Below are 27306 nucleotides of genomic sequence, written 5' to 3' on the forward strand. Positions count from 1 at the left end.
TTATATATACATAAAATAAAACAAAGTATGGCTTGAAAAATACAAAGATTTAAGATGATTTTTTTCAAGATACAGCCAAAGCAAGGAGAATGAGTAATAATAAGTACAGGGTTTAGAGCAGACACCATAATAATAATAATAGTAATAATAATAATAAAAAGAAGTACACAGCTACTCATCAGCTGTTTGCTTCAAATTTTACCACCAAAGAGAGTGATTTTTATTTTTATATTTATTTTTTAATTTTTATTTATTTATTTGACAGAGAGAGACACAGCAAGTGAGGGAACACAAGCAGGGGGAGTGGGAGTGGGAGAGTGAGAAGCAGGCTTCCCGCTGAGCAGGGAGCCCAATGTGGGGCTCAATCCCAGGACCCTGGGATCATGACCTGAGCTGAAGGCAGATGCCTAATGACCAAGCCACCCAGGAGTCCCTGTTTGTTTATTTTTTGAGAAAGACTGTGGCGCACAGGGAGGGGCACACGTAGAAGGAGAATCCCACACTGAGCGTGGAGCCTGATCTTATCCTCAAACCACGAGGCTCCACCTTTGTAGCCCACCTGCTCGGCGGGCTCTTCAAATGCAGAGGACAACAGTGTATGACTCCTTTACTCATTTGTGAGCTCCTTACTTCTTCATGCCCTTATTTATCTTAGTTAAAAGTCCAAGATCAAGGAAGAAATATCCTTCCGTCTTTTTTTTTTTTTTTTAAGATTTTATTTATTTATTTGACAGATGGAGATCAGAAGTAGGCAGAGGGGCGCTTGCGTGGCTCAGTGGTTTAAAGCCTCTGCCTTCGGCTCAGGTCATTATCTCAGGGTCCTGGGATTGAGCCCCGCATTAGGCTCTCTGCTCAGCAGGGGGCCTACTACTCACCCCCCTTCTCTGCCTGCCTCTCTGCCTCGTTATGATCTCTATCAAATAAATAAATAAAGTCTTTGAAAGAAGAAGATGAAAAAAGAAATAGGCAGAGAGGCAAGCAGAGAGGGTGGGGGGGAGGGGGGAAGCAGGCTCCCCTCTGAGCAGGGAGCCCAATATGGGGTTCGATCCCAGGACCCTGAGACCATGACCTGAGCTAAAGACAGAGGCTTAACCCACTGAGCCACGAGGTGCTCCTATCCTTCCCTCTTTTATCCTTTAACTCAGTGTTTTTCTTTTTTTCTTTAAATTTTTATAAAGATTTTATTTACTTATTTGACAGAGAGCGACAGTGAGGGAGGGAACACAAGCAGGGGGAGTGGGAGAGGGAGCAGCAGGCTTCTCACTGAGCAGGGAGCCCGAAGCAGGGCTTGAACCCAGGACTCTGGGATCATGACCTGAGCCAAAGGCAGAGGCTTAACAAGTGAGCCACCCAGGCGTTCTGACTCAGCATTTTTCAAACTATGGGTTTCAGCTCTTTTATTGGATGCAGAATCTATTTAATGAGTCAGGATCTAAAATATTTTTTTTAATTTAAATAGAATAGAAAATTCAGGCTCTACTGCTCATAGGAAGGGTATAATTTCATGAAAATGTTCTTTCAACAAACCAATTTTACGTGTCCATAAATACACTGGGTAAATATGTTTCTTACTGGAGGTTATGGTTTAAAAGAAAGCTGGAAAGCCACAGCTTTTCCTGATGCTCTGTAACCTGTCCTCTCCCTCTGCTCCCATTCACTCAAGACCTCCCACCACAAATGACCCCCTTGCCCTCTCTCTTGGTTCCTTCCCACTAGGAGAGAAGCATGTTCAAATCTCTCTCACATATAAATGTAAACAAACAGCAAACAAACAAAAAAAGAAATCCCCCTTAATGTCACAATTCCATCTGGATATTGGTCACTTCATATCGTCTCTCCCCTCTCTCAGTCTTCTAGTAAAGAAATGTCTAGGCCACATCCCCTCACATGTGAATCTCTACTTGCTTCCCCACAGTATGGCACTGGCACCTCCCACGACCTCTCTCCATAATGTCCTGAAATGGATCTTACCATGGTCACATGACACACATGCACTAAATCCCAGAGAAGTCTCAGTCCTCGCCTTGATCATCCACACCCTCAGCAGCATATGGTTCCGCTGAGCACCCACTAAGACCCACAGCTCCTATATATGCTCACACTTAAAGATTCTCTCCCTAACACTTTTTTATGGGTTCCTTTTCTTCTTAACATCTCTTATATACCCATGTCCTTACAGAAGTGGTCATGGGCCTTTCCCTCTCATGATACCTTCTCCGCCTGGGGCAAGACCATCTATGCCTACGGCTTTGATTCCCTTCAAATGCAGATAAATCCCAAATCTGTATTTGTAAGCCATCCCTGAGAGGCTGAATGTCAGACTTGAATGTGTTATCACATATCTGATCTCTCCACTGGGCTGTCTCACAGGCATTTTTAACTCACATGTCCAAAACGCAATTTGCCATCTCTCTCCTTCATTCCAGGCCCACGGTTCTTCTAGTGCTCCCCATCTCAGTATTTAGTACCAATGTGCTCCCAGTCGCCTACATCAGAGGCCTCAGAGACACCCCGACTCCTCTTTTAAACGCTCCCCTCATTCACCCTCTACTGTGGGATATAAATGAAATAAAGACTCAGTACACACAAGCTGGTCCTATTGTTGCACGGTCCACCCGTCATTAGGCAGTCAAGGACTTCCTTAAACCTTAGCCTAAGCAACCCTCACTACTCTCCTGTGCAACCTCTTCCCTATACCCCTGATAGGGCCTCTACCATTAATCTCAGTAGAGCTTGCTGCAATCACCTGCCAAAATTTTGCCTTCTCCATGAGACTATATACTCCAGGAAGAGTGTGTGCATTTCCTTCTTATTCACTATATTACCTCCAATACCTTGATGCCCATGAGTATTTGTTAAATGAATGAATGAATGTTTGGAAACTTAACGAGCTACCCATAAATAAAATGTCAAGAGAGCAAACAATGATTACCTGTCAAGGAAGTCAGAACAGAGACTCATGCAACAAGTGGAAAATTAAGATTAATACCCCTTAGGTTTCTAGGACTTAACAGTATTTTATTTGGACACAAAAATATTTCCAAAGGATAGATTCTTTATCCCTTGTCTGATGAAAATGATTTTCCTTTATTAAAATTAAACACTAAAATCAAGATATTTTTACTTACCTTTGCCATAATATCTGCATACGCCATATATAAAAAATCTTCCTCCAGTTTGCTATGAGAAACAAGAAGAAAACAGGAATTTTTAAGTAGGAAGCTAGTCAGATGCAAAACTGCCATCACTGTATAAAACAACCTTTATTTTTCAACCAGTACACCTTTTTAAAATGAGATAAACACAAAGCCTAGGCAAAGTCATCATTCAAAAATATGGCAGACTCAGCAAAGATCTCTAACCTAAACAGCTGACCCATCTTACCTTCCCGAAGAGGCCTTCAAGTCTCACAGAATAAATGGTCTATTGATTTACACACAAATGTTAACGGCTTTAATTTTCTTGAAACTACACAAGCTGAAACAACCAAGTTCAAAGAGGTAGGGGCTTCTGACAGCAGAAGTGTTATTTGACATTTGATGAAAAGACCACCCAAATTATTATGCTACTATACTATTCAGAAATACAACAGTCACAGTGATCCCTAACCATTAAGAAATGTGTTTAATATCTTCTTGAGAAGTACAGAAACCATTAATTCATGAAGAAAGGTTTCCAAAAAAATGCCTAATATTTGCAAAGTTATTCTAGCAGTTTTAAGGTTCAGCCATCAGGAAAATTCACTTAGGAAAATACCTCATTACCTGACAATGCCAGACAGAGGGTTGCTCTATGCTTAGGGATGAGATGATTTGGTTAGTTAGGAAATAATAAGAGAGAGAGAGACATCGTGAGAGGAGGATGGATCACATTGGCTAAGAGGGAGAAATGTGCATTGTTATGGCATGCATAGAGGTCAAATGAACTCATCTAGACTCTCAAAAGACTCATGGGGGTGGGGCTGATCATTAAATTATCTTCCAGCTTCTGCAGGAATGAGTGAAGCCTAGGGCAAAGGAGGCTCCCTTTTGTACCACCGGGACGCAGATAAATGTTTTATAGCTTCTGAAAGGCTTCATCACAGAATCTCTGTAGTGCTCCCCATTATGAGCAGACGCTGAGCCCATGTGGATTACCGGGCATCTGAGGACACAGAGATTTAACCACACAGAGGTTCGGCCTTTGTGGCTTCAGTGAATTCACATCAATAAGACTACAGAAGCCATGGAAAATGGAGAATGCCCCAAAACAGACGTCAAAGAAACTTCCTGTTGAGAAGATGGTTCACCCGCCTCTAAGGTTTCTTAAGACCCATTGCACAATGGAGACACAGGAAGTTTGGGTCACCAGTGGCCTCTACACATTTTTTTTTTTCCTACTGGAATTTGCTTTGGGCTCTTTTGTTTTCTTTATAAAGGCCATTTGTGACAAAGGAAAAAAAAAATCATTTCATAAGATTTGGGATCGACTGTAACAGCTAATGACAAAATTGTTAGGAATAACTGGGGCTCATGGACAGACATGAAAGCCTGAACTTGAACGAATGTTGGCCCCTGGGTGTATGGCCAACTGGTCCTACCTCGGAACAATTCTCTCTCCTAACAAGAACAAGATGAAATTGCAACACGAATGGGTCAAACACAAGATACTCAGACATGGGGTGTCTTTATCTGTTCTTCCTATGCTCCCACAAACCCTCCCAACCATACCATTTCTCTGTTAAAGCTGTTCGACTAAACAGAAGTATGAGCTGATGGAGGGGATCAACTCTCTTCGTGCCTTCTTCTTCTTCTGGAGGGTTGGCTCCAGGTTTCTACAAAAAAGCCAAATTGATAAAATTTCACATTAAATGAAATGTGCACACAAACCCAGGGGTAATATGAAGGTCAGGAACAATAACTAAAAAGAAAGCCATCTTCTTTGTCTCTGGCATGTGTGTGTGTGTGTGTGTGTGTGTGTGTGCGCGCGTGTGTTGTTTTTTTTTAAGATTTACTTATTTAGGGCGCCTGGATGGCTCAGTGGGTTAAGCCGCTGCCTTCGGCTCGGGTCATGATCTCAGGGTCCTGGGATCGAGTCCCGCGTCGGGCTCTCTGCTCAGCAGGGAGCCTGCTTCCTCCTCTCTCTCCGCCTGCCTCTGTCTACTTGTGATCTCTCTGTCAAATAAATAAATAAAATCTTAAAAAAAAAAAAGATTTACTTATTTATTTATCTGACAGGCATCAATAGGCAGAAAGGCAGGCAGAGAGAGAGAGAGGAGGAAGCAGGCTCCCCGCTGAGCTCAGAGCCCGACGCGGGGCCTGATCCCAGGACCCCGAGATCATGACCTGAGCTGAAGGCAGAGGCTTAACCCACTGAGCCACCCAGGCACCCCAGTGTGTGTTTTTTATATGCACTGTGCACACGCGTGTATTTTATATACATTGTGCATGCATGTGAGTGTTACATTAATCAGTGCAAAACTATGCAGTTTAAAAAAAAGATATGTAATAATTGGACCAAAAACCACTGTGAGCAGGGATGACTCACAACATTTAAAAATTCTGAATGCTATTCTTAGAAGCAGAATCACAACTGGGGGTATATTTGGTACAGAGATTTCAGCTCTAGGGAGAGCTGAATTTACAAGGAATTACAATAAAATCCTAAGTCACTCCAAGTATAAACATTTAGTTCACAGAGCAGTGAAAACTGATTATTATCAAACGAAACATTTTCCTTGCCTATACAAACAATGTCAGGTAAAGAATGCTAAATGAGTTAGTGCTTAAACTACTTATATATATTTTTTTAAATTTTCAGTTACTTTAAACTTAGAATAATTTTGTACTATTAGAACTTTTAACACAAGGAAAATTATTAAGCATTTTTACTCAATGTAGAGTTAATTAATCTTGACTCTTCATTGAATGGTTTAATGACTTTTATATATCTATTGCCTTACCCATTCAGACTGATTATCTCTCTACATAAATGATCTTCTCCTGAATTTACGGCTTAACAGTGTAGATAAGGGATACATTTCTATAAGATATCTAATAGTCTATGGGTTGTTTTGGTTCTAAAAACAAACTGAACTCACTTAAAATATATGGGGATAATCAAGGTCAAGCTTTCACGATTTATATCAGTTTATCTAATATTCCCTGATATCTTGTGAGTTAAAAAAAATAACTTTTAGAGAAGAGGTCTTTAACTTGGGAGTCATGAAGCCTCTAACTAGTCTGCAAAATTCTACCAGACCACCCGCTTGTAAATTTTCCTGAGACGATGGCTTCCATCAGATATTTTACCACTTTGAAAAGATTAAGACAATGGCCTCCCAGACTGCTCTGCTCTCAATACAACAGCATCCTTACCAGCACAGCATGGAAGGACCAAAAACCTACTATGCCATCCACTACATTTACCAGGGCTTCCTGTTCTTGTAGCCAGTCCATCATTCTCTGCCCATGTGATTTTAAAAACCAGCTACTTTTCATTGGCTTTTGTTAACCTTCACTTATGTTTGGTGAATAACTTCATTATGGTTCAGCTTTTAAAGCTCTATTCTGGTTCTGAGGTGATTAAAGGGGCTTTGCAGAAGAATTTAAGAGAATAATGGAATCAATGTGGTTAATAATAAACTATCATTCAGCTTAACTTCTGAATTACATGATGTTTGAGAGAGCTGTCCGAAGTAAGGATAAAATTTTCCCTAAACACTGAATGCAATGAGCAACAAGAATAAGTGTCCTAGGAAGAATACGCTACAATGATATTTTCTCTTTAATATGATATGATAAATGCTCACACCAACGTTATCCCACCAAACCCAAACCCTCTTTCATCTTAAAACCTCATTAAAACATACTGCTAAATCTTCTATCAGTTTATCTTCAAAATAGTGTTCTTCCGTTTCAATCCAAGACTTTTCATATCCCTGAAGAAAGAGATTGACAGCCCGGTGCCTAAAAGAAAAGCACAATTTCGAACAAAGAATTTTTTTAAATAAATTGGAAAATGAATCATTAGTGCTTTATCACTGGATTGTCTGTGCACTAAAAAAAGATAAAACAATAAATTTCCTACTCATGATTCCAGAAGCAACACATTATAGTGAACAAGGCAAGGCTTCTCAGATCGCAGGCTGACTTACATTCAAATTCTTGCTCTGTCATTTCAAAGCTTCACAACACTGGCCAAGTTATTCACTTGACCAACTTCCACTTTTTCCATTGATAAAACTAGGAGAACCCCAATCTGCACTTCAGTTTTGCAAGACATAAAAGGAGATAAACAATGTGAAGCACATTGGGTAGATAGATGGTCATTAGGGGGTAGCTATTATGACATAAGGTGGCTCTGAGAAACAATGTACTAAGTGTTCATAAAGGAATTATTCAGTATTTGAGTTAACATTAGATAGAGGCCCCAAGGACTATTAAACAAAATGTCTTAACGTGAACTTAATAGGAGTAGGTATCCAAAGACTAAATCCTAGGATACTGAAAATAAATGGTTGCCTATGAAATAAAAGAGCCCCGCAGACTAAAAGAATCAATAAACTCATCATGAAGTTGATGAGAGGTACAGATAAGATTCCACCATAAGAAAGGTAAAAAGAAAGTCATGACCATAAGGAAACATCCTAAGAGAATATCAGAAGTATTAAAAGGAGAGGTGCCATCATCACAGGATGGAAAGCTGAGCCTCGCTGTGCTGATGGTGGGCTATGGAATCATGAGGCACATGGTCAGATAGGTTTACGAAGAGTCTGGAAGACCAATGGGAGGAACTGACCTGATGTACCCGGAACTGCTAGAAATTGACATAAAGTCCCATGCATGAAACAGGCATGACAAAGGACGGCCTCAGCCTTCCTGGGACATCTGAACCAGCTGAGTGGCTTTTGTACAATATACTTGCAAAGCACTCACAGAAATGTTGACTCAATAGGTTGAGGTTTGAGTGTTTCTGCGATGAATCTGGGTGTACTTCCCAAAAGTACCAGGTTTGAGAGGCACCGCAAAAAGGGATACAATTTTAGACAGGTTTTATCAGAGGGAGTGGATCTGAAGACTCTGTGACATCCTCGGGGAAACGAGCTCAGAACCTGCTGCCATCAACTTGGTAAGGGGCAATAAACAAGTAAGATGAAGAGGTGGCCATAAAGGAAAGAGGATCCAAGTGAAACAGATCAAGGAAAAATCTGATGGAACTTGGGGTATGACTAGATAGGAGAGACCAGAAAAGGAATAAGACAATGAATTCAAGGTTAATATTCTTTTTTTTTTTTTTTAAGATTTTATTTATTTATTTGACAGAGATCACAAGTAGGCAGAGAGGCAGGTAGAGAGAGAAGGAAGCAGGCTTCCCACTGAGCAGAGAGCCCGATGCCGGGCTCGATCCCAGGACACTGAGATCATGACCTGAGCCGAAGGCAGAGGCTTTAACCCACTGAGCCACCCAGGCGCCCCCAAGGTTAATATTCTATTGACTAACAGGTAACACCATAACGGAGTCAGAGAATTTAAAAGGTGCACATGGTCTCAGGGGGAAATTCATGTATTTTTATACCCAGCTAAGGTGCCAGAGCAAGAAATCCAGCTGTCTTAGTGAAAGGGGATTGTGTGAAGTTCGTTTGCTTTGTCGGGGGTGTTGTTTTGTTTTACTCCCCGACTCACTTATTTATTCAAACATGTACTGAAAGTCAGTGTTCTAGGTACTGAGGGTATAAAATTGAACACAACTCTAAAAGATCTCAAAGCCTGATTCAGCGAGACAAGTAGGCCCAACACCATGTGAACATGCCCACAGCCAGGGACCTGATAAAATCATCCTAGAAACAAAGAGGAGGAAGTGTTCCATCTGCAAGGAGTGGAAGGGCATGGTCTGGTCAGAGATGCTCCAAAAAAGAGAGGGAGCTGAGCTGAACCCTGTTTACCAGACATGGGGATGGTATCGTTGACACAAGGCTCCGAGGGGAAAGGGTAGTTTCTTGGGAAAACTACAAGGAGGCTGAACTGGTACCTGGGCCACAGAGCCAGACTCAAATGTACCAGGTGATTTTCTCTATTTTTCTCTAAAATTTCTCTATTTATATAATTATAATATATAAATATATAATAAAATACATAAATATAACAATATAAATATTTCTCTATAATTTCTCTATTAACAAGTACACCTGCTGTTATGAGAAGGCAGGGAGTCTGTTAAACGCATTGACATTATTTCCATAAACTAGGTCCATATCACTGCGTCTCCCCAAGATGGACAATGCCCCAAAAATAGTAAACAACAGTTAACAGGTATAGTGTTAAGTCTGGCTCTAAGCACTCCGTATACCTCAACCCATTACGTCATCTGAACAAGTCCATGAGGCAAATCTCATCATGGTACACATGAGGAAATCTGAACCATCAGGTAAGAAACTTGACCAATGTCAGGCAGCCGTCCGTTGAGATGCCATGATTCAAATCAAAGCAGTCTGAGTTCCTAATGACCCCACCCGCCTTATATATGCAAGCAGATCTTCCTCAGTATTTAAGAGCATTTAACAATTACACTGTAGACCACAGTCCTCTGGGAACACCCAACGAAGAAAAAAACAAACTCAAGTATAATACAGAAGAACCAAGGGATCTCTTCCATCTGTCTCTCAGACTACTGCACTCAGGTTAAAATTGACTCTATACTCCTACTGCTTCGTAGGGGAAAAGAAAAAAAAATTAATCTATTACAGAGTCTTAAAAAGTCTGACCTTGGCAGATTGTATAAAGGAGCCATCCGGAAGCAGGCTACCACTGCCCTTTTCCTCTGCTTGGATAACAGTTTGTGCCATACAGCCTTCTTCGATCTCTGTGGATGCTCCACCTGAGGTAAAAGGGTACAAAAAAAAAAAAAAATTAAATATTTAAACCTCAAACTACCCTCAAAATTACAGTATTAAACAGCTGTGCCTTTTCGATTAAAAACTTTTGGAATTTCAATTCCAAAAGCACCTTACAATTATTATGGAAAAACCCATTTCCTAGAAGTAACCCAATGCTAAATTGGAAATAGTTTTGAATGCTACATATTTTCTTTAGTCAGAATATAGTATTTTCCCAGTAGTGTATACTTGAGAAGCTATGTCATCTCTAAAATCAAAGAAATATAAAACCATTCTACATAGAATCACGTTTTCAGAATTTGGTATGGTTCTAAAACATATTTTCTGTCTATACAAAAAATTAACACAAAAAATTATTTATGTATCCATTTAAGCCAATTTCATCCTAAGAGTCAACGTGAATAGAGACATAGAAAATTCTTCTGAAAATTCAACCCTTCCTTAATATAGTAGGATGGAGAGATGACAAAGCTTCAAGAACACATCACTAGGAATGAGGTAAAGAATTTAATTTTGCAATGTTAAAATACGTAATTATTTTGTTAGAGAGGGACAAATGAGAATTCAAAGTTGCAGTAAATGAGGCAAGCAAGCTATTTATTTAGCTAATGGTGTTTGGACCTCCAAGATGAAAAAGAGATTAATTATAAGTATTAGAGAGAGAAAAAAAAAAACCCCAACATGTAATTCTAAATTAATTAGTAGTCTCTAGGTAATTGAACACTGTACTTCCCAGACTGTAATATCTCCGGCGCAAACATGTAGATTTCTGGAAGAAATAAAAATGTTGTGTTAGCTAAAAAAAAATAAAACTAAAGTCTATTACCCTTTGCAGTAAAGGGTCAAAATATGAATGTCACAATGCCTGAAGAAAACATTAACAAAGTCTGGACTACAGTGGTTTAGAAATTTTAATGAAGCAACTTGTATAATTGGAAAACACTTATTTCTGTGATGGTCATCCCTCCACAGGATCAATAAATACTTTCCGACAATTATCCTTTTCTGTTTTCTTCTGGATGACCGTGTTAAGTGAATGGAAGGTAGTACTGTTCAACTAGATCTAATGCATTCAAGTTTCATTTTGAGATTCAGGCTGCTCAGACTCGCTTTCTGTGGGAATCTGCGTTCTGATTGGTGTGGGTGACAGTCAACAATCATAATAAAGTACCAAAGCACTGAAGATCCAGAAGTGAACATGGTGGAAAAGGTGTCTGCCTTCATGAAGCTTAGCATTTGGCAGAGCATTTTATTATACATGAAAAGTCTCTGAATAGTGAGGCTTTGTCTCACTGTCCAAATGCGCAGAGGTGCTGATGTGTTAGCGTGCCTCAAGTTTGAGTAGTAGGAAATGGCAAGGGGACAGGTTACTCTCAGGGACCAATGACCAGATATGCAGTATAAAATACACAGTCACAAAGGTTGCTGATACCAGAGATAAGTGAAATCAAGTCTCTACTATGCACCCACTGAGTTTAACAAGTGAAGATATTCTTTGCAAGCTGCTCTATGACTTAGCAACAAGTTAACATTGGAGTAGACGTAATGCAGGCATGAATTCCTCTTGTGGCCCATTTTTCCCTCTTTTCTAGTCTTTGGTCATTGATGATTTCTTTTTGCTCGTATTCTTAACAATGTGAAGAATGGTTGACCTTAACTAAAATATGACCACCTAGAAAATGCCTTCAAGATTATGGGGATCTCCTACTTGGCAACTAGACTAGGTCTGGACTCCTTTTATAGTCTAGACTGCACATTTTGTATCAGGGCATATCTGCATTATTACAAGGTGTCCACAGCTCTGCACGGTCCTAACCTACTTGAGTAGAGATACAGCCTTCAACCCCCAGAACCTGCAGCACCTAATGCTGCCATATGGTACTGTATGCAATAAATGTTCATGAAGGGAATGGCTGCAGCATAAAATGAACCTCACTACTTTACAGATGACTTCGTTCATTACGATTGAATACAGTTACCAATATATGTCAATAGAATAAAATCAGATTTTAATAAGCTTCATTTAATGTATCTAAAAGTCATTCAAACAAATCCAAACACGTGCATGGAAACTAAAAAGGATTAGAACCTTACAGTACGGGACGTGCAGGTGGCTCAGATGGTTGAGCCTCTGACTCTGATTTCAGCTCAGGTCATGGTGTCAGGATCGTGAGATCAAGCCCTGCATCAGGCTCTGTGCTGGGTATGGAGCCTACCTGGGATTCTCTGTTTCCCTCTCCCTTTGCCCTTCCCCCTCCCCTCTTTAAAAAACAAAACAAAACAAAAAATCTTATGGTAGGGTACTGCTGCCAGAAATAATCCTCAGGTACACATTAAATAAACATTTAATAATCTTTTTAAATATGTGTGTAATTCTGGAAAACAACTCTATGACTTTATAGGTCATTAAGAGTTCATTACCTTAAATCTCATCATCTTCTGAGTGATCATTTGTACTTATTTAATATTTCATGAAAATATTATGGAAATATTTAGGGGAATATTGAGTTTGCCAAATTAGATTACATTATGTTAATAATAGTGTGGTGTTACACAATGTAAACACACAATGTAAATACATGTCAATAGCCATGTGATTTAAGGGTAGCCTAGTTAAATTTCATCAGGTGCAGTGATAACTTGCACGGCATGGGGGAGGTTTTTAATGTTTGAGGGGCACCTGAGTAAGCAGGAAGGTAAGTAAGAGGATACTACATTAGGTGGTATCTTTACGTTATTTAACTGGTCAAGGTGGGGATGGGAGATCACCGGATAATAAAAAATAGGAATCCAAGAAAAAAGTTTGTTATTGTTATGTCAATATGGTCTATAAAACATTTAGGTGAAAAAATTCCTGAGATGCCATATGCCCTTTTCTTATTTTATGTTTGTTGTAAAATGAGAGACCTGCCATGTCCAGATGAGGACTGTCATGAAGGCCCAAGGACAGATCACACTGTTGGGGTCACAATGAGCCCCCTCACTTGGTGTCATTTTGCTGAGTGGACCTCATGAGAAATAGGGACGATGTCTCGGTATTGCAGATATTTTACCTAAACCAGAAGATTCCTCACACAACAATATAACCCATAGATGGGTAATATTTCAAATATTACTGGTTTGAGAACTGTTGAATAATGAATAAGGAAATCAAACACACAGTGAACTTTGTAGTTTAAAGTAGGATACAACTAAATAATTATATAAAAATACTATTCTCACATAGTTTTAATATCAATGCACTGCTCTTCTCTAAACATAATTTATTGCAGATCTTGGAGCAAATTAACTCAAAAATATCTCTATTGAAAGGTGAAACTAATGACCCCAAAAGAATCAAACATTAAACGAGAGAAAGCATCTCAAACATGTTGTTATGAGCAGTAATAACAACTGATACGTAGAACATGCGGTCAGGCAACTCCTGAAATTTTTGTTAGAATGATTTAAAATTAAGCATATAATCTTATTCATCTGTATAATCACAGAAATATTTTGAGAAAAGACAATAAAACAAAGGCTGTGATATCCCAAAATACATTAGCTATATATTGCTACAAAAACTCCGAGCTGGGAAATCTTGCTTATTAGATACAAGCGCTCTTCAATCATATCTTCTTCATCATGAATCTGCTGAACATCTATGTTTTTTGGCCCATACCTAACAACGAACACACACCGTCTTTAAAGTGTGCTTAAATGGTTAAGGCAAACACGATGGAATCAACACAGACTCTAACCTGCTCAAGATGGAAAAGCACATTCGCTATATCTAATACTCTTTCCACAGTCTTCTCTGGATCCGATGTATCTTCGGTCCTGTTCGGTAAGTCTTTGTAAAGAGCCATTTGCCATCGAATAGCAGGATCCTCCAACTGTAAGAAAAAAGGAAGATGTCTCAAGAATAGAAGGTTATGACCTAAAGAGAAGACCTACTTACTGGAGTGTTGCCTAATGTCAAAACACGGTGCAGAGACGAGAGCAGAGAATGATCTCGTACTCACAAAATTGATCATCTGGTGGGGAAGACAGAAATTAAATTATGTACAGTTCTGATGAAGGCTACTCCAAGAGATATATTAGGTATCATGAGCTTCAACCTAACCTGCTGGTGGTTGGTTAAGAGTCCCCTGAACAAGGGAAGTTTTGCCCAAGATGTAAAGATGAGATGGACATGGACAAGGCCAAGGAAGTAGATAAAGCAACCTTCTATCTTTCTCTTTCCCTTTCACAAACACTGAAAGATCTACGTACTTACTTTCATAGCAATGATATGGGATCACACTTACAGGTAAATACAGGGACTCTACAACTGAGCTCAGTCTCCCTGAAACAAAGATATCGATATCAACTGATGGAGGGCTAATAAAATCATACTCTATAATGAAAGGGTCTTTTTAATACCATCAAATTTCCTGAGTGGGAGATATAACTGAACTCTGTATGTTTTTGAGAAGGATTATTATAAAATCATAGAAACCAAAAAATACAAGCATCCTTACAAGGAACAGATCACATGACTTCAGAGAAATAATATAGAAATAACTATGTCATTAAAAACAGGCAAAGCAATCTCCTTATATTTCTCTTCCCTTTTCAAATTTCTACTAAAAATGGAAGACTGAAGGGTGCCTGGGTGGCTCAGCGGGTTAACCCTCTGCCTTCGGCTCAGGTCATGATCCCAGGGTCCTGGGATCGAGCCCTGCATCGGGCTCTCTGCTCAGTGGGGAGCCTGCTTCCCCCCCTCTCTCTGCCTGCCTCTCTGCCTACTTGTGATCTCTGTCTGTCAAATAAATTAAAAAAAAAAATCTTAAAAAAAAAAAAGAATGGGAGACTGAGGGTCATGAAGCTGAAGTAAATGGACAACTCCTAGTCAGAGAAAGGATCATCGGAAATGTGGAAAAATAACTTTCACCAAGAGGCAAACACTCAATGACTTGTAAACACCATTTGTCCTTGGACAAAAGGAAATATTTTCTTCCACATACTTTTTCCATCTGAGGACTGTGTTTGGTACGTCTAGATTTTAATACACATGTTTACTTGTACTTGGCAAGATAAGTAGAAATGCTATTCCTTCTAATATAAAATATTCCTTCTGGCTCCCAGGATTACCAGTCCTACAATTTCAGGACGATATATCTGAGAAGGTGTTAGGAACAAAAAAATTCATCTTTTGTAAGTCTATACGGCTCCATAACATGTGTGCCTAACTCACAGCACAAGTATAGACTAAAATGTCAAAAAGAAAATCTATGTATTCATTACCACTTTATTTTCTGGTCTCGTTCATTTGGAGGTGAAATGTTAATTGTAAACATGTTTCCTTCTCTGCTCTCCTCTTTCTTCCTGACTCCCCAGTACACAATTTAAGTTGTCCATAGTACTCCTACAAGTAACCTCTAGAAGATAATTTCCTCTAGAAGAAGAATTTCCTTCTGCTTCTTCAAGACAACATTGTTCTTTCGATTATTTCCTGAGAGAAGCACAGAACCTTCCTTAAGAGGTACTGAACATCTCCTGACTCTGCTCAGTGGTGGTTGTCCTAGACTGTGGTTCTCAAAGTGTGGCCTTGAGTCCCCTGCGAGACCCTTTCAAGGACTACATGATCTCCCCAAACACCCATATATGTAGCATAAACCCTTCACTGGAGATGTAGTTGGAAGATTTATTAGTACATTTTAAAATGTTCAAAATCTTTTTGCTACCTGGAAAGCAATCAAGCTATAACAGGAATTCATCTCCTATTCTGGACCAGTTTATAACTAAATGTATGACTGAGTACATACACATCAAAGTGCATATGAAATTTGTTCTAAATCAGCATTTGTTTCCTGGGAATATTGGAAAGGCACACCTCACCTATATCATAGTGTCGTCCTAAGTGTTAAAAGAAAAAGTATAGGATTCTGATCTTGGAATGAAGCATTTTAATACTCAGGAATGCAAACATTATACTGTAGTCACTACTTTTTGACATTTGGACATTCTCATAAATGAGAAAATTCTCCAGAAGGAACACCAGAATGGAAGCAAATACCCTGAATCAAAATAATAAACTGAAAAAAAAAAAAAAAACAAACAAAAACTGCTAGACTTCTTACACTGCATAGCAGTTTCCATAAACAAATGAGCAATTTATCTCCCAGTAGGAAACAATTTCCAAATAATAGTAAATGATTACTGGACTACAAAACGTACTTCTGCAATTTTTTTTTCTTACCCAATGTTAATAAGTAACCGTTCTCATGATTTCCGTTCATGTTTTCCTTCGCCTCCCTAGGTAAATTAATTTATTCCTATTATAGCATATAAGTGTATATATATAGTATATATACTTATAGTATATATACTTATATACTTATAGTATATATCTCCTATATACTAATGACTCTTGAATTCACGCATTTAGTTTCTGGTCACTAAATGTAAAAGTTCAAATTCTAAGGGACACCTGTCTCCATGTCCCAAAAGTCCTCAAACACAGCTAAGGAAGGTAATTTCCAAACTTTATTTCAAATCATGGCATATTTTCTTCAAAGTGTGAGAATCTTTGATGATCTACTTTAAAAATCCATCATTCATTATCTTGATGGTCTTTAATATCAAAACGTTTGCAAGTAGGATAAAAACTGACTAAAGCAATATGTTTCTACTTTCTTAAATGCTAAAGTAACATTATTTGTAGTATATTCTAAAAAGAGATTAAGTAATCCATAAATACTAAATGTGCTTAAATTTGGCTTACCTTGCCTTGTAAATGAATATTACTGCGGATTATATCTCGTACTTCATCTTCAGTGTCTTTCTGTCAAGAAATAAATGTTACCTAAAGGAAGTCTTACAATGCATCAATGATCACAAGTCAATGGAAATAGATCTAACCGATTTTGAAATAGTACAGGTCTGAATAAACATATCTACATGATTTAAATACATGGCACAAATTTAGGGGGGTTCTTTTTCAGATAATTTCTTGATACTGCTGTGACTAGAAACAAGATAACAACCTACTTCAATTCTACAGTAAGTGCCCAAAGACTCCATGGAACAGAATGTCCAGTTCATGAGAAGTAGGGCAGAACGATGTTCCCTTGGGTTCAAACAAATATGTCTCCATCCTTCTCTGAAATCCTTACCAAGTAGTTATGGCACTTTAGGATATGCCCCCACGATCCAGTGATAAGAAGGAGCATATCCTGGGAATCAAATACTAGAGCAACCCCCAGCAGAACAGCACCCGTGCAGTCCACTCTGCTACAAATCCCCTCAATCTCCTTATCTCACGGTATCAAACCCTAATATACAGAGAAGTGCTCCATTCAGCGTGGGAACAGGCAGAGGAAGAGTATGCAATTTCCCTAAACATAACAATATGCAATTTCCCTAAACATAATATAGTAACTCCACTGCGTAATTTTGTAAAATTGCATCTGCATAGCCGTGAAGAGAAAACGCAGGGGCCATAAAGAGATCTGGAGAACTTAAATTTTGAAACTTGCAAAGGAAAAGAGCCACTGATTTAAAAGTCAACACCTTATCCAACCACCATCAGCACAGTGCAGGACTCTTCTGAAAACGCTGAAAAATAACCCCTCAAAAATCTGAATATACTTCTCATAACAAATGTTATAGGGGAGTTCACAGGAAATCCATTTTTTTTTTTTTAACTGCCAGGAACTTGTTTGCATTTTTTCTCTTTGGTCCTAAAGATTCCTGGAAGGTGATTAACGTAATTTAGAAATAAAAAAACAGCCACCAAAAAAAAGGCAGTCTTTGTATCTGAATGATAGAGCCTATGCAGTAAAACTGCTTAACAGAACATTTAATGCAAATATAATACTGACATTGGGAGATGGAGAGAAGGGAGTTGGGGGGAATTCCAAGGTGGAGACGAACCATGAGAGAATGTGGACTCTGAGAAACAAACTGAGGGTTTTGGAGGGGAGGTGGGTAGGGGTTGGGTGCGCCTGGTGGTGGGTATTAAGGAGGGCACATGTTGCATGGAGCACTGGGTGTGGTGCTTAAACAAGGAATCTTGGAACACTGAAAAAATAAAATAGAATTTAAAAAAAATAATAAAGAAAGAAATACTGACAGAGCCGTGAGCAAGAGGAGTCTACACATCTGAGTGTCTGGAGGTCAAGTGATCGTCCCTGGTGTGTACAGGAAACTTACCATACTAAATCGGTTTTTGGCCAGAGCAATGAGCTCCTGGTCCCCAGGCGCACAGATGTTCAACCCAATAGGCAGCAGTCGCTTCAGAGCTGCCACAATAAGGGACGTCTGCATCGAGTATCGATCTCCTTTGCGCTTCATTTTCTTCCTCTCCTGATCAGAGACAGCTGCCTGGAGAACAGAGTTGAGTGTTGGAATCTGTGACTGCTTTTCCCACGTTCAGAACTAGGAGCCTCTTCTAACTTGACTGTGGTTCCATCTTCCTTATTTCCTGTTGCTCCCTATTTTTGCAAATCCTTCTCCTCTTTCCTTCTTAACCTCTCTTGCTAATGTCCAAGTCCTACTTTCAGATTCCCAAGTCATTACAATTTACCGGTGTGCTTTCTAAACACTTGCAGAAGGAGACAGCCCAAAGCAACTTGACAGAGCTGATTGGTATAAGAAAAATCCATGGTAATTTCAGACATCGTATGTTTTAAAGTTTCCAATGCTTAGGAGGAAAAATGTAAGAATTTATTATTTATTTTTGTTTTGACAGATGCTTGCTTTGAAATATAAACTCTCTCACACATGCACACGGTATATATAAAACTATTATAAAATGTATTAGCCTTTTATATAGTTTGCAGACTTGTCTCCTTAGGGCATTAACCCTTCTCTAGTGGAAAGAGATGTAATATACTAATTGGTATAACATAAATATTCAGGGTTATCTCTGGATGACCTATTTACACCTGAATACTGCCATGCTACTTCAGGGTTCTTTTGCGATTTTTGTTAAATTTTATGTTCGTGGGTCAGGGTCACTTTAAATGCAGAGACCAATTTTCACTGGGTAATGAGTATTATTCTATGAAGAGGGCATACTCGAACATCAAAATTAAAATAACTGTCCCATATTTACTTCTTTGTGCATGTTAAATTTCTTTGTAGCAATAATTCAAACATTGAAGATATTTTCAGGATAATAACATACTGTAATAATTTTGGCCTACTGAGAAAAAAAAACAGAAGAGAATTCAACATACAAATGATTTGCTTTCCCCACAGAGAGACAAAATCTATCACAACACATAGAATTTTTTCACATTAAGTAGTAAAATAATTGTCATCATAAAGTAATGGTAGTTTACATATTATATTAATAATATATATAATCATATATAATATTATATATTATATAATATTATATAATGTATTTACTATGATATATATTGATATATTAAACCTATATCTGAACTATAGCAATAAAAACTGTATTCAGTTTCCAAAGAGACATACTTATTGCATGGATCCTGTTCTTATCTTTAGCAATTTGTGAGAGATTATTTTCAGTAAGTGTAATAGAAAAAAAAATGAATAATTATTTGTACTATTAAATTGATTAACCCATAATAAAATGAATTAGTGATTTTAAATGAGCTCTTGTTAAAGGAAATGCAACCATGGTGATAAAAAATAATTACCCAAATAAGGAACTGACATCTTAAAAATTAAAGAAATTAATATAAATTATGCAAACATATTTCTATCCAATTCTGATCATTTCACTTCGGCAAAACAATATTATATAATATGTTAATTGGTGTTGTGGTTTTCTTTGATTTTTAACTTAAGTTCTTTTGGTTTTATGGTTGCATAGGCACAAGGAGCTTTTTTACCTGGTTTGATATTTATAAATATTTAAGTGACCATATAATAAAGATAATTAAAATCTACACTAAGGACAACTATAAACTGCTCACTTTTGAGAAACGGCAGATAAATAAATTCCTACTTATGTTCAAACAATAATTTTGCATCATATGCCACAGGAAATCTATAAACTGAAAAGAAAAGTTGTTGCATCTTTGAACACTTATGGGTGATAGAGTCTGCTTCTAGTACAAAGAAAGTAAATCTACAAACAATCAAATATCCTCATGTACATCTATATCAGTTGGGTTTTTCTTTGTTTGGGGCCTGTTTCCTCCCCAGACTGTGGAGCTGGGCAGTGGCCAAATTTGTTCTGTTCTTTTCCATCTACTCAGAACCAAGCACTTTGCCTTGCCTGGGGAACTGCTCAGTAATTTGAGCAGAACTGCTGAAACCACTGAATTTGCATGCTATTTCATTTTGACCAATTCCTAACATCGGAATCGGAAATGACTATGCCATAGCATGGTCCATATAAGGGCATACTTAAGAGGAAAGTAGGATAAACTGACCTCTGTCATCCATCAGCCTTTCTCTGTTATCTCCGTCTCTCATTCTCTCTCTCACACACACATAGCTCTAACAATCTCACCTAAAATAATCTAAAATTTAATAGAGTCAGGGAAAAGGGGAAGCATTTTCTAATATCCCTACACTGAAACAGCCTACCAAAGCAAAACAAAACTCAGAGATATTTATTTTTTTTCCACAGGTGTAATTAATGGTTTTTAAAAAGAATTTAGATATATGAATTATAAAAGTGAGCCTAATGATCAAAAAGACAAGAGATAATAAATGCTGGTGAAGATGTGAGGGAAAGGGAGCCCTTGGGCTCTGTTGGTGGGAATGCAAACTGGTGCAGCCACTGTGGGAAACAGGATGGAGGTTCCTCAAAAGATGAAAAATAGAACCATGTGATCCAGCAATTCCACTGCCAGGTACTCATCCAAAGGAAATGCAACAGGGTCTCAAAGAGATAGCTGCACTCTCCTGTTCACTGCAGCATTACTCACGACAGCCAAGACATGGAAACGACCTACGAGTTTGTGCCTGAGACACACACACAAGTAGAGTGTTACTCAACTGTGAGAAAGACAGAAATTCTGCCACTGCAACAACGTGGATGAATCTTGAGGGCATTATGCTATGTGAATAAGTCAGAGAAAGACAAATACCATATGATGTCACGTATATGTGAAATCTAAAAAAGCCAAACTGAGAAAAAGAGAAAGCAGAGTGGTGGTTCCCGAGGGCTGGGGAGTGCGGCGGGGTGGGGCGGGCAGTGAATGGGGAGATGCTGATCAAAGGGTACACACCTCTAAATATAAGGTGAATAAGTTCTGGGGATCTAACATACAGCAGAATGATTAAATAATGATACTGTATGTATATATATTATATTATACTATATTATATTATATTATATTATATTATATTAATGTAGTAATGATACTATATTATCTACTTGCAGGTTGTCAGAGTAGATCTGAAGTGTCCTCACCACAAGAAACAAATGGTCATTATGTGGCACGATGTGGGTATTAACTAATGCTATACTGATAAACTGTAATATAGAAGCCCATCAAATCACTATGTTCACCTTACATTACATTACACAATGTTATATGCCAACTGTATTTTCATAAAGCTGGGGAAAATAGTTGCTAACACCAACTGCTATACTTCAAAAGGAACTGAAATCTTAATACAAAATAGGATACAATTCTATAATGCAATAGGCAAAACCCACTGTTTTTTTCTCACATCGACAAACTAACAGAATTTATAACAGATGCTATCTGTATATGTTTTTAAAACAAGTTATGAAATTAAAAACTGCAGCACGGCTAGCCATATAGTGACCCAGTGTCATATACTTTGTACCAATGAAACAGTGAGTCTGGAAAAACAACAGTAAAGGAAGACACACACAAATGGCCCAGGTTCAGCACCAAATTTCATACTGTTTAAATTCAAATATTAATTTGATTTACCCATATTAATTAAGTAGCCATTAGGCACCAAGTGCTGCACTAAGCTTTGAAGTTACCGAGTCAATAAAACACGTTCCCTGCCTTTGTAGATTGGTCGGGAAGAAGTCCCAGAGAGGACAGGAAGCAAGGGCTCAGAGAAAGAGCAGGGGGCAGGAGGGGACAGGTTTCCCTGCAGGGAGGCCACTCACTGCCCTGCATGTTAACACCTGGGGGAAGTACGCTGAGAGTCCCTTGCTGTAGTCAGCAGTGCCACTGCCCACGCTTTGGACAAAGGCATGGGCTGCCACACCACACTGTGGTCACCCTCTCCGAAGAGCATTATGGCTAATTTCATATGCACTGGCCTTCCTCTGCCTTATGGGCTACATATATAGTAAGCCGAAAAGAGGTTCCCAATTGCAGATTACCATATTCCAAGGTGGTCTGCTGGCTTCAGCTGCCTATGTCCATATTTTGACTATTGTCATCTATTTTCTGTTTCATCAAGTGTGGAAATGGTATACTATACAAATAGCAATCATCCCTGTCTGGATGCTGGCCTGAAGACTGATACATGACAACTTCTTCTGTGGTTTACATTTGGGTCTGAATCTACATTCAAAAGAGCTCCTTTTTTCCTTGTGGACTCTGGGGAATGAACTGATCAGTCGCTGTAATGCCTCGGACAGACAACTGGAGGCTTTGTCAGAGGAATCCCTGAAACCTTCCGCATCATTCTAGTCTCACCCTAGCATGCTGGGAACACCTCGCTGTCCATTCCAGCTTCAGAACCAGACCTACGGCCGTCTTCCTGTTACCCATTCTCGGCACTAGATCTGAACAGTACAGCCTTTTGGGAAAGATGTTACTCAGCCCCTGATCACATCCTACTTTTGGATCCTTCATGCCATCTGGGCTTGGCAGAGAACCTCAACGACACTGATAAAAGCAGAGTCACGATGTTACTTTGACCAACACAGTGCCTCTCAAATTTGTCCAAATGCTGAAACACAAGGACACCATGATTCCTTTGGTGAAATGATATAACACATTAGTGTATTGGACTCCATTATTTAATCTAGAAACATTCCTTCTAGGAAAAAAGATCATAGTACTTATGCGATATAAAATTTCAAGGGCACATGCAGATAAAATCAACAACAAAAAAAATATCTTAAAAATAAGGAAAGAAAGCATGAACACTGATTTCTAAAAACTTCGTCAAGGGCACCTGAGTGGCTCAGTTGGTTAAGCGACTGCCTTTGGTTCAGGTCAGGATCTCAGGATCCTGGGATCAAACCCCAAGGTGGTTTGATCAGTGAGGAGCCTGGTTTTCCCTCTCCTTCTGTCCCTCCACATGCTCACCTTCTCTCTCTGTGTGTCTCAAATAAATAAATAAAATCTTAAAAACAAAAAACAAACAAACAAAAAAAACCATAGGGCACCTGCGTGACTCAATGGGTTAAGCCACAGCCTTTGGCTCGGTTCATTATCTCAGGGTCCTGGGATCGAGCCGGGCATCAGGCTCTCTGCTCAGTGGGGAGCCTGCTTCCCCCCCACCCACCTGCCTCTCTGCCTATTTGTGATCCCTCTCTCTCTCTGTCAAATAAATAAATAAAATCTTTTTTAAAAAAAACAACAAACCATAAATGAATGAATGAATACTTCACCAATGTTGCTGTTATTTGCTAAGTATCCTGTCTCAGAGTGTCAGCAGTCATGTGGTAAAGAGATGGAAAGGCTGAAATTTCGTGCGTGCAGAGGCAGGGTTGGGGGGAGGATATTAAAATGCTTCTTTCCATTACTTTGCATTTTCTGCCTGCAACTAGGAGTAAATGTTACTCTGTGTCCATCGGCACAGACACTCGTCTGGCTTCCAGGAGGCACAGCACGATGACCCTATGATTTGAGCTTCACCGGACTACCATGAGGAAAAAGAGGGAAGAGGATGTCTGGGTAAGAAGACGCAGACCTCCGCTCTACAGACTTTTCCCTCATCGTGAGTGTCATGATAGACCAGAATCACCAGCATCCTCTCAAAGGAAACGCTGACCTCTTCTGCCCTCTCTCTGTGCCTTTGTTAACACGGTCCTAAGTTGACACCATGCTGTCAAAGCAGACACATTTGCTAACAGTTTTCAGTTCAAAACATCCACGAGATACGTGTTCCTAGCACAGTGTCTCAAGACAGCCTCAGCTCACTCTTCAGGCTTGCTGGCGGCCTGGAGGAGAGAAACATTCTCGTCTTTCGTGTGCGCTTCCAGAGCCCAGCACAGAAATGGGCTCTCGGCTGGATGCTGTTCGAGGTAGGCGAACCTCTGGCGAGGGTTAGCATTTAGCTCCTGTGCAATAGCATCAAAGACAGGGCATTTAACACTCTGAAAAACACGAGGAGCTCTGAGGGATGCTAGTCAACTGTCCTCACGGCCACCAACGAAGCAGGTGACAGGTACTGGTCATGCCTATGTCCTTCCCACTGAGACTCTCTCCCCTCAGTGGCAGAGCTGGTAGAGACGGAGTTCCTCGGCCAGACTCACACTAACTCTGCATCTTTGGCCATTTGGCTGCACACTTTCTATGTTACCCCCATGTAATAGATTCATTTTCTTATTCAGTGGTAATTCGAACAAGAAAGGTGTGATTTTTAAACTGTTTTGCAAGTTCCTCCCCTCCCCAACATGAGTGACAGAGAAAACAAAAATCTAGAGCCACACACCGCCCCCTCTCATATGCGAGAACCTGGAAATCATGCACATGGTTCTTAAACAGTGCAGCTAATTATCTGGATGTTTACATACTTGGCACACATAAATGCATATACATAATCTTGATGAATAGACAGTATTGACTAATTACATGTGATTACACTGACTGGCAGTGTGTGTGTGTGTGTGTGTGTGTGTGTGTTAAGTACATCTTTTTATTCTAATGCTTTGGCAACTTGGAGTCTTGCTGATCTTTGTCCCTCCCAATACTGGTCATTTCCTACAGATAATAAATTACTTTTCCGCAAGCATGTTTTTCATACACAAACCAAGCAACAGAGAGTCTCACAGTCCCCAGTTATTTCTTTTCCTGGGTTTTGACCCACCTGTCCTAATCACACCTAGGGATGCCCACTACACCTCAAGCCCAATGAAATTATTCAAACTAGCTAATCCTAAACGTGCTTACCCTGCTTTGCCTGTCCCTTCCCATAGAAACCTCAACAAGGACTCTGCCTGTCTTTCCCCCCACCCCCGTGTTCCCTCTGCCACAAGACTGACAATAATGCTTTGCCACAGGCCCCCACCATATGCCATGTCTTCGGTTTCTAGGGAACTGTGAGTAACACCTTCTTGCTTCATGAGAGTCATTTCTGTGTCCGTGTGTCTTACCATACTTCCTTAAAACAAATCCCAGGTACCCTTCAAACTGTGTGTATGTGCGTGTGTGTGTTTAATTAGTAAACATCACAAAATCTCTGAAATCTCAGCTGTACACCTTCCAAAAAATGTAGAAAAAAATCAACAATGAAAGTTACATTCAAAAACCTTCTAGAACAGTGCAACAGATTATGGAAATACCTTTGACATCTTTGATTTGGTGTCAGTAATGAGGAAAGACATATTGTTGATTTCATTCTGTACCACGAAGTTCTGCTCTTCTCTTTTGAAATTCTGAGAAGTTGCAAAGAAAAGTTCAGTTAAAACCACATAGACAATAAGTCCATGTAATTAGAGGTTATACAGGACCCAAAAGTTCCTACAAAGATAAGTAGTAATTTGATATATAAGACTTCCCAAGAAAAGGGAACAAATTTTTTTTTAAATTTTCCAATGAGGATACTTGGCTTGAGACAATTCTGGGAACTAGATATAAATACGTATGCTTCAAAGGTGGGAAAACTAAGATCCAGAATATTTAAGTACCAATTGTCACACACTTATGGAGGGGTAGAATGAGTACTCAAATGCAAATTTAGCTGGTTGTGGGGGGGGGGGGGGCGTTGGAAACCCAGGGAACAAACATCTAGGATATAATTTTTTTTTTTTTTTAAAGATTTTATTTATTTATTTGATAGACAGAGATCAGAAGTAGGCAGAGAGGCAGGCAGAGAGAGAGAGAGGAAGGGAAGCAGGCTCGCTGCTGAGCAGAGAGCCCGATGCGGGGCTCGATCCCAGGACCCTGGGATCATGACCTGAGCCGAAGGCAGAGGCTTAACCCACTGAGCCACCCAGGCGCCCCTAGGATATAATTTTTTAGTCTGTCAGATATTTTATCTACTTTCTCATTGTTGCCTATTATATTACTATATCTCACATTATCTACTATAACATTATTTTATTTTTTATTTTGGGAACATACGAACACAGGCAAAGTCAAATGTTGGAGCAGTGATAGCAAAGGGGACAAACACAAAATGAAAGCAGAGAGAATCAGAGTTTTAAAAGAGAAGTTAATGATCTCAGCATATGCTTTCCTCTTTGGGATGAGCAAAACCCAAATAAAATGACTTCCTAGTAAGTAACCAAATATGTTAACAACTGATGAGTAATAATAGATTTTGTGCGAAGGACAGTGAAAGGACTAAGCTTTGACTTTCATTCCGCTCACATTAACATTCTGATCTTACCATCCACAATAATATGGGTGCTCACAGAATCTCACCTTTAAATATTTGGGGAGGAATACATAGGACACACACTAACAGATCTGGGTTTCAAATATACCCATGAGATCCAAAAGTATATTCCGATTTTTTTCTTACTCTTGAAATTATCATTAGACATTCATCTAAAAATCTACTGATTGTGATAAATACCCCTCCAAGAACTTGTTCCAAAATTCTGCCTTGCATATACATTTAAAGAAGCTTTTCTGGTATTTTAGTGATTGATGAAGTTGAAGATTTTCAGTTCTTCAAGGAAAAACATGCAGTTTTTGGTTTTCTTAAGTGATTTGCTCCTGGGCTCTGGATTTCAAAATATTCCTTCCAAGGCTCCCTGAACAATCTAGTGTACCTTATCAACATAAGTTACACAGACTCAGAAATAATTTGCTTTCATCCAGAGGAACCTAATGGATCTAAAAGAATTTTGGGCATCCCTGAAAATGAAAGTCATTGTGAAGATGTAAGTGCATACATTTTGAAAAGCCATTATTCCACATATTATTTCAGTGTAATTATATTTTACATACATTTTGGTACCAAGTTTGACAGACTCCTCAGGGGTAGGCATTAAATAATATTTCTTATCCTAAACATTAAGTAGGAAAATTTAATTTTTAAAAAAATGACATTTTTAAAATAAAAGAACCTGTGTAACAATCTGATAAAATAAATTAGGAAGTCACCTCAAATAATGAAGCTGAGGTTGAGGTTTTATTTTTCTTTTCTTGGAGTCTCCCATTTGCAAAGTGCCATTGAGAATTATAATTGACACAAAAATTCTAAGCTTTTTAAATAATTTGGGACAACAATAAATGGTCACTTAGCCATATTCTGCTAGTTCTTTGAATATTTATAGAATACTATATCAAGTTTTTATTATTGAAATCTTTTTCAGATTTAAAAACATAGATTTCTACTTGCTACATATAAAA

General features: G+C 38.9%; 1 protein-coding gene across 9 annotated transcripts in view; it reads right to left on the reverse strand.

Moving 5' to 3' along the window:
* The window catches only part of RYR2 (ryanodine receptor 2), a 740314-nt gene that overhangs the window by 93727 nt on the left and 619281 nt on the right, over positions 1-27306 (reverse strand). For 5 of the 9 annotated variants that reach the window (XM_032883088.1, XM_032883089.1, XM_032883087.1 and 2 more), the window contains 9 exons: positions 25287-25379; positions 18053-18223; positions 16623-16682; positions 13615-13749; positions 10608-10643; positions 9743-9855; positions 6851-6947; positions 4710-4813; positions 3129-3180 (listed from right to left, as the gene is read on the reverse strand). In XM_032883088.1, the coding sequence (XP_032738979.1) occupies positions 3129-3180; positions 4710-4813; positions 6851-6947; positions 9743-9855; positions 10608-10643; positions 13615-13749; positions 16623-16682; positions 18053-18223; positions 25287-25379 (861 nt within the window). The remainder of the gene's footprint in view (positions 1-3128; positions 3181-4709; positions 4814-6850; positions 6948-9742; positions 9856-10607; positions 10644-13614; positions 13750-16622; positions 16683-18052; positions 18224-25286; positions 25380-27306) is intronic. The other 4 variants (XM_032883093.1, XM_032883091.1, XM_032883092.1 and 1 more) reach the window with 1 other exon arrangement.

The sequence above is a fragment of the Lontra canadensis genome, unplaced genomic scaffold, assembly GCF_010015895.1.
Source record: "Lontra canadensis isolate GAN:19392208 unplaced genomic scaffold, GSC_riverotter_1.0 scaffold85, whole genome shotgun sequence".
NCBI lineage: Eukaryota > Metazoa > Chordata > Mammalia > Carnivora > Mustelidae > Lontra > Lontra canadensis.